The sequence below is a fragment of the Psammomys obesus genome, unplaced genomic scaffold (genome assembly GCF_907164565.1).
Source record: "Psammomys obesus unplaced genomic scaffold, mPsaObe1.curated_primary_1811, whole genome shotgun sequence".
Taxonomy (NCBI): domain Eukaryota; kingdom Metazoa; phylum Chordata; class Mammalia; order Rodentia; family Muridae; genus Psammomys; species Psammomys obesus.
The window spans coordinates 8987183-8995724 of NW_026591598.1; the positions used below are offsets into that span (position 1 = coordinate 8987183).

General features: G+C 45.4%; 1 protein-coding gene across 4 annotated transcripts in view; it reads right to left on the minus strand.

Moving 5' to 3' along the window:
• Positions 1 to 549: 549 nt before the first annotated feature.
• The window catches only part of Zcchc17 (zinc finger CCHC-type containing 17), a 45395-nt gene continuing 37402 nt past the window's right edge, over positions 550 to 8542 (minus strand). For all 4 annotated transcript variants that reach the window (XM_055610731.1, XM_055610729.1, XM_055610728.1 and 1 more), the window contains one exon: positions 550 to 1335. In XM_055610731.1, coding sequence (XP_055466706.1) covers positions 1174 to 1335 — 162 coding nt within the window. In that variant the 3' untranslated portion in view covers positions 550 to 1173. The remainder of the gene's footprint in view (positions 1336 to 8542) is intronic.

Sequence of the window (8542 nt, forward strand, 5' to 3'; positions counted from 1 at the left end):
CCAGTTGCCTTTTGCCTGACTTTCCTGTGTGCCACAGACTAAAGTGACAGCCTGCAGGTCACCTGGGAAGCAGCACTGATAGCAGCTGAGTGGACAGCCTCAGGCCGCCAGTGAGGGAGCAGCAGCGTCTATGCAATCCCTTTACACTGACCTGCCCATGGTCAGATGAGCTGGCTGTCACTGAGTGGCCGATCTACTCCATCCTGCACAGAATACTCTATGGTGCACTGAGGTCACCCCCCCCCCCTCCTGAAGTATAGGCTCAGGACACAGGGTCCAACAGTGACCACTGTGGTGGGAGGTGACTGCTAAGCGACTTGACTCATGTCCAGCAAGTCCCCAAAGTCACAAAGTCTTCCTGGTGTTCCAATCAGTCCAGGGGAAAGAAGTCTTCACTATGGAAGAGAGGGCTTATAAGTGACCTCAAGAAAGCCGTGACTTGCTAGTGGCTTTGGCGTGGCCTCTTTCCAGGGTCTCAGATAACATATTAAGTGTTTTCTGTGAATTGATGTGCTAAGTCTGTAAGTTACCCAGGAAGGATTATAGAAATACAGCCTTCCAGAAAGTTTAAAACCAAACACGTTTCCACTTATGCCAGGATTTTAAGCAGAGACCCAAAATGGAAGCAATCACTCACATAGTGATAGACAGAAAGCAGAGCAATGACCATGGCTTCAGATCTCAGGTTCAGCAGTCGCTGTAAAGACTATTCTCGCCATGGCTGTCACTTTGAATACAGGCCCTGGATGAGGGAATGGAGAAGTGAAACACTTCTCCCTCCTGCCGCTAATGAGGCTGCAGACTCTACCCACAACTGGTTCAGGTAGCAGGCAGGGGAGGGCTGCTCTCTTGACAGCCAGGCTCACCTCCACAGTAGCACCTGTGGCTCTAGCATGGATCCTGCAAAGGAATCCAGCTCTGGCAGTGGCAGCCGGGGATGGGAATAGAACCCTCTGCTGAATGAGAAAATCGTGTATATGAATGCAATGGCTGCAGGGGTCACTTGCAAAGGGATCGGGAGCGATAAGGACAAAACATTCTGGGAGCCACCCTCTTGCTCCCCAATCTGCTTGCTGCGTGAGGAGACCACGGGGACAAAGTCAGTGGGGTGGGAGCCCATATTCTCACTATTGAGTCTTTCTGGAGCCAGGGCTGCCTCGGCCCAGTCCACCCTCATTCCCTATGCTTCTTCTTGTGTTTCTTCTTCTTCTTCTTCTTTTTTGTAGCCTTGCTGTCTTTTGATGTATGCCTTGCCTTCTTGCCCATATCACTCTCAGAGTCAGAGCTATCACTGTCGGATGACTTCCTGTCTCTATGTTTCTTTTTCTTCTTTTCCTAAAAGGGAAATATTTCAAAGTTTCAACATTTGTGTGTCCATCTCTAATATCAAAGCCACAGCAGGTGGCCAGCAGGTGAAATAAGCTGAATGTGGTGCATGCCTGCAGTGCCAGCACCGGAAAGCTGGAGCAGGAAGATCAGGAGTTCAAGGACCTTGCAACAAAAAGAAACAAAACAAAACAAAAAATCCGGGGGCAAAGCAGCACGTGCCTGTAACCCCAGTGCTGAAGAGGCTGAAGAGCCAGGCTATAAAGGGCAGGGAAATCCCAAATGAGAGGGAGAACTAATACACAGGACACCTGTATCGTAGATTCTTACCCTATGTGAACCACGTTGGAAGTGTGCTGATGTATACAATGTGCAAAATATACAACATAGACACACCACCAAGCTTACACAGAACACTCGTGCACAGTTAATGCCCAGAAGACTCCCCTGAAGCTAGAGTTGGTTGCATGCTGGTTGTGAGACCCAGTGTGGGTTCTGGGAACTGAATTCCATGAGCTCTAGCCACACATGTGATCATAACAAGGCAATTCTCCTTCCTAGTGTCTCTGTCTTAAGAACAAGCACCTACTCTTTTTTTTGTTTGATTGTTTTGTTTTTGTTTTTGAGACAGGGTTTCTCTGTAGTCCTGGCTGTCCTAGAACTCACTCTGTAGACCAGGCTGGCCTTGAACTCAGAGATCCACCTGCTTCTGCTGGGATTAAAGGTATGCACCACCACTGCCTGGCTCTTTTTTTTTTTTTTTTTTTAAAGTACTTGCTGCATATGGCAGCTGGATCTCAGTGAGTTCTTAGCAAGCCTGGTCTATATAGTGAGTTCCAAGACAGCCATGGCTATGGAGAGATGAGTAATGAGTAAATGAGTAAATAAATATAATAGATAAATAAGCTTAGGACAACCTTCTAACAGTCAAAGCAATAGGAAAAACAAGTATTGGGGGTGGGTGGATAAAGGGTTTTAAAACAGGGTCTTATGTAGCCTAGTTCTATCATAGAACTCCTAATCCTCCTGCCTCGGCTTCCAGATTGCTGGAATTACAAGACTATACTACCATATGAGCTATTTGCAGTCTGTGGAAGAAATATATATACCAGGCTTTTCTTTCTACTGCCATTTTTATATTTATTATTTATTTGTGTATGTTCATGTGCACTCCATTGCCCACACAGGACAGCTACAGGACAGCTTTCCAGGGTCAATTCTCTCCCACCTGGGGATCCAACTAGGGTCTCAGCTTGGCAGCTGCAGTCCCCCACTGAGCACTGCCACTGGCCCCTCCACTATCACTTTTAATAAAAAACAACTTCACAAGCAAGTTCACTGTACAGGGCATGGAATGGGAGGTCCAGAACCCTGGAGGGGTGAGGAACTGCCACCGAGGATAGGGGAACAGTCCTGGTCCCCTGGTGGCTGCCAGAAGGTAGACCAGATCCACTGTGACTCAAACTTGGCCTTCCCCCTTACAGAAGCTCCACTGACGTGCTGGCAGTGCAAAAACGGTCTCTCTTACCCCTAAAGGGTAATAATGGGAGCATGGTCAGAGGAAGAGAGAATACTATTCCTTAACATGACTTTTCCTCATAATCAAAGAAAGCACAAGTGTTCTGAGAAGGAGCAATGTACCAGAAAGTATTCAAAGGTAAACCAACATTTCCCTTCTTTGCAAATAAAACTTTTTTTTTTTTCCATAAAGGAAGGGGGTCCTAAAGTTAGATACCCTTAAACACAGTCATGTCACCAGAGCTAACAGCAGAAACCCACAGAGTTGGGAGGTGGGTTCCCAGGCTTCTGCAGGCCACCCAGGTAGTTTTTCAGCACTGGATAAGCTGCCTCCTTGGATAATTTCTAAAAGGAGACTACAAGAGGAAAAGAGCACAGAAAAGCAAGGCTCTTGCTCCTGCAGACTTCTAGCTAGCACGCTGTAAGCCTGGACGATCCACCTTGAGGTGGTAGAAAGGCCAGTGATCCAGGTGTCACACAGACCTAGTCCCACGGTCTACATACCTCTGTATAGCCTTGGCAAGTCATTTCACCTCCCTAGGTCTAGCTGCCTCAAATGGAAAAGAGATAAGAATAGCACCCATGTCACAAGGCTGTGATGATTCAATGAAATAATATCCTTGGAGTGGAGAAGTTGGACACCCTTGTGCCATATTATAGAGGCAGGGCTGAGCTCTGCATGTAGATGATGGAAAGTGCTCCTGAGTAGAGCACTGTGCTCTTCCATCAGTGACAGGAGGCCTCACAGTATGGTGGTCAGAACAGCAATCTCAGAATAAGACAGTTACATCCCAGCCCCGCCATTTGACGCACCCTGTCCCTAGACACAGGACTTGTTTAGACAGTACTTAGTCTGAACGATGCTATGAGGGTAAATTCTAAGCTTGACACATTATAGGTACTCAGCAATATGGAACAGCTCCCCTCACTCCCCATGCTGGCGACTAACCAGGCAAATGGTCCACCACGGAATTATGTATTTCAGTAACCACCAGGGTCTTTTCCCAGTCTCGGCAGATAAGAGTCAAAATCTTCTTTAATAAGTCTCTCTCTCTAGAGAGTAGAAAAAATTGCTTTCCAGAACTACATTCCCAAGGTCTGGAGGATGGAAAGGTGGTGAATCCATGGTTTGTTTACATCTGGCAACTTATCTCTGGATACTGTGGACTTGAGAGCCTGGTGCGGTTCTGTCCCTTAGGCAGGACACATTCCTGAAAAGCAGTACATGCCTATGTACATTGGGATTAAATGTAGCTAATTTCACTGTGATCAGTGGGCAGCCTCATCCCTAAAGCGTGTGTTTCCTCATAATCTGACACTAATTTAGAAAGATCCATGATGATCTATAAATCAAAAAGGGTAGCAATCTCAGACTGCAGACTGAGGGATTATCTGGGGCTCGCAGATGGTCAGGGATAAACAACTCCCAAAAATGTCCTCTCACCCCCCCCCACATGCCATAGCATGTGTGCCTTCTCATTTACACACACAATAAAAGTTGTTAAGTTAGAATTAAGAAAAATATTATTCATAGATTCACTGTCAAAAGATAATTTTGACTCGGGTGCGGTGGCATGCGCCTGTAATCCAGTACTCAGATCTCTGTGAGTTCGAGGACAGCCTGGTCTACAAAAAGAGTTCAGGACAGCCAGGGCTATACAGAGAAACTGTCTCAAAAACAAAAAACAAACAAAAAACTAATTTTACCATCTTGTAACCATTTCCATTTATGACATTGTTTCTTCTTGTTCTAATTATAGTCCAACAAAATAAAATAAGCTACAGTGTTCAGACACTGAATACAAAGCTAAGCTGTGTGGGTAAGGACAAGAGTTCAGTGCATGTTCAATGGAAAGAGGTAGGACACTCCTGCCCTTGATGGTGTTAATTTCCCTGCCAGCAGCCTTGCAAGAGTGACCATCCGTCCCTGTCCAAATGGAGTTAAGGAACCCAAGGAGAAATGTGAGGTTTAGCTACCAAAGTTAGAGAACACTATTTTATGCCCAGTATTTATGGTTGTAACATGGGACATCTTTAACCCTGCCATTTCCTAGTTCCTTGACTTTGCTGGGCATCTTCTGCCTCATAGGCTTAGTATTACATATGCTCTTCTACCAGAATAGAGAGGGCTGACACTGCAGCAGACTTGAAAAGAAATGGGTAAGGTACAATGGCCTCCACTGTTGACTTTCCAGCTGCAGTCCTGAGTGGACTTGCCTATGCTTTATTTTCTGTCTTCTGAAGGTCAAGAGAGCCACTGACCTCCTTGGGACGCCCTTCTCTCCTTTATTACCATACATGCCTTGGCTTATTATCTTTCTCCTTAAGCAATTAGCTGCTTGAGTGCTGTGGCCTGCATATCGTGTGAGATGCCTTCCACACAGTAATTCCTGTTAGCCATTCCTGTTGACAGTGTGGAAAGCTGAAGGCATGCCCTTCAGATCGGTCTATTCAGCTCTGCATAACGGCCCCGGAATTAGCAGTACTGGAGCAGTATGCAAACCATAGACACGGACTCCCAATGTCCATTTCTTACTGGAAGGGAAAGCCCATCTCCAAGATTTGGTGGCACACAGGAGGTGAGGAGGCAGGATGATGGCAAATTCAAGGCCACCCTGGGATACCCAGTTTCTAAGAGGAGAAAAGAGAAAGAGAAAAGAGATTTAGAAGGTAAAAGAGCAGACAGGAGGGACTCCTGGAACTTAGAGACCTGAACATGATTTACATTATGTATAGAAATAAATCAATAGGCAACATTACACATTAAAGCTCTGGTTACAAAACAAAAACTGGGCTAGCTCAGTGGGTAAATGTGCTTGCTTCCAGCCTGGTCAGCCTGAGTTTGAGACCTAAGATCTACATGACAGAAGGAGAGAACAGACTTCTGCAAGTTGTCCTTGGCCCTCCACAAGAGAAGGCATGAACTGTCATCCCTCCCCAACAAAATGAATAAATAATTCATTTTTAAATATTTCTTTAAGAAACTGCTAAGCCGGGGGCTGGAGAGATGGCTCGGAGGTTAAGAACACTGCTTGCTCTTCCAGAGGTCCTGAGTTCAATTCCCAGCAACCACATGGTGGCTCACAACCATCTATAATGAGACCTGGTGTCCTCTTCTGGTGTACATGCAGTCAGAACATTGTATACATAATAAAATAAAATTAAAAAAAAAAAAAAAGAAACTGCTAAGCCGAATCTTTTACCTCAACACTCAGGAGGCAGAAGCAGGTAGATCTCTGTCAGGGCAACCAGGGCTACACAGTGAGTGAAACCCTGTCTCAAAAACAAAAAACAAACACACAAACAAAAATTGGCTCAAGGTGACCTTAGTGTCTTGTAATATCAAGTGTCCAACACTATCCTGAACACATGTGATGCAGGAGCACTGTAATTTTAAGATGCGCACGCCTGTAATCCCAGCAGAGGCAGGCAGATGTCTGTGAGTTCAAGGCCAGCTTGGTCTACAAAGGAGTGCAGGACATCCAAGGCTATACAGAGGAAACCCAGTCTTGAAAAGCAAAACAAAACAAAAATACGCCCCTCTCCAGGCCAGCAGCTGATGCCAGCAGCACTCAGGAGGCCAATAATAGGATCACTAGTTTAAGACTAGCCTTCGGTACAAGTAGTCAGACATTGTCTCAGGGGGAAAAAAGAGAGAGAGAGAGGAAGGAGGAGGAAGAGGAGAAAAGGGAGGAGTAAGAAGGGGAGGAAAAGAACTTTTGGCAGATCTAGAAAATGATAAATATGAGATAGAGAATAAAAGAAAGGCACACGGCTTCTCTCAGGAGGAGATTACTGCTGTTTATATACCCCGTTTTAACACGTGTGGTGGTATATACACACACTTGTCAGCGAGTGCTCGTAAAAGAGATTATGGTGGGGGACACCTGGAGGGTAGTTGAGAGCACTGGCAACTCTAGAAGGAGGACCCAGATTCTAGGCCCAGCACCCACACAGCAGCTCACAACCATCTCTAACTCCAGCTCTAGGGGAGCCAACTGCCTCTTGCGGGCTCTGTCACCATCAAGCACACCCATGGGGCATAGCCACATGTGCAAACACATTAAAACAAACAAACAACAACAACAAATGCCTGAGCCTAGAGACGTGGTTGGTGTCTCAGAGTGTTGGAGCTAGGTGTAGAGGCAGGAGGGTCAGTCAGCTCAAGGTCAGCCTGAGCTCCAAGAGGCCATGTCTCCAAAAAGTCACTATCAATTAGGAACCGACTCGTCATCACTTTCTATTTTGAGGAGCTAGGCATCACCCTGTGAGGAACACTGCCAAAGATCACAACAATCCCCCTCTGCAAATTAAAGAACTTTACACAGCCAGTCACAAGTTCCCAAGGACCTCAAACTATGTCTGAAAGACTCAAGCCAAAGTCTAAAGTACTCAGGAGACCCCAGGTTAGGGATACAGAGGGAGGGAATATACAGATCAGGGATGTTCATGCTGCCTGGCTAATGACTGTTACGGTATAATGGACCTTTTTCCTCACCTACAAAATGAAAATAATCTTTTACTTGTGAAGCTGCCACTGAGGAAAAAGGTTACATCAGAGCCTTTCACTCCTACAGCTTGCATGGCATGGCACAAAATGACCACTCAACAAATCTTTACAAAGCTGGGTGTGGTGGCTCACACCTGCAATCCCAGCACTCGGGAGGCTAAAGCAAGAGGATCATTAAAAGTTCAAACCTAGTTGGGGCTACGGTGTGAAAATCGATCTTAAAAAAAAAAAAAGGGGGGGAGAGGGGAGGGGAGGCTGGAGAGATGCCTCAGAGGTTAAGAACACTGGCTGTTCTTCTAAAGGTCCTGAGTTCAATTCCCAGCAACCACTCTTCTGATGCTCAGGCACACATGCAGGCGGAATGCTGTATAAATAATAAACAAACAAATCTTTAAAAAAAAAAAAAAACCACCAAAAAAGCTGAGTGCATTGGTGTACACCTGTAATCCCAGCACTCAGGAAGCAGAGGCAGGTGGATCTCCGGGATGTGTGAGGACAGCCTATTCTACAGAGTTCCAGGCAAACTAGGACTACATAGTAAAAGACTGTTCTCCCCCACCACCCAACAACAAGCAGGGAGGGGAGTGAACGACATGGACCAACCACCATGGGAACAAAGCTCAATAACCAATCACAGAAATATCTTACAAGTTAGGAAAACAACTACTGGCTGACCAAACTACAGCACAGTTCTTTTCCTTTGTCCCTGCACAGCACAGTACAAATCTTTCTGTCTGTAACAAAATAAAATCTGTTTTATAAATCAGCGTGCTCTGAGCAGTAAAAGACAACTCCAGGAGGCAAAATTCCCAACCGCTGATGGGAGCAGGCAAGTGCATTCTGAAAGACAACGTGATAAAATCTAGCTAGACCCTTAGAGTCCTTATTTTATTTATCTATTCTATATTTAGTGTGAATTGTTTTGTGTACATGTGTTTATGTGAGCCACATGAATGCCTGGTGCTCATAAAGGTTAAAAGTAGGCATCAGATCCCCTAGAACTAGAGTTATGAATGGTTGTGAGCTACCATGTGTATTCTGGAAATCAAACCCAGGTTCTCTACAAAAGTAATTAAGTGCTCTTACATGGAGCCATATCTCCAGCCCTAAAGTCTTAATACTTTTTTGTTCTTTCTTTCTTTCTTTCTTTCTTTCTTTCTTTCTTTCTTTCTTTCTTTCTTTCTTTCT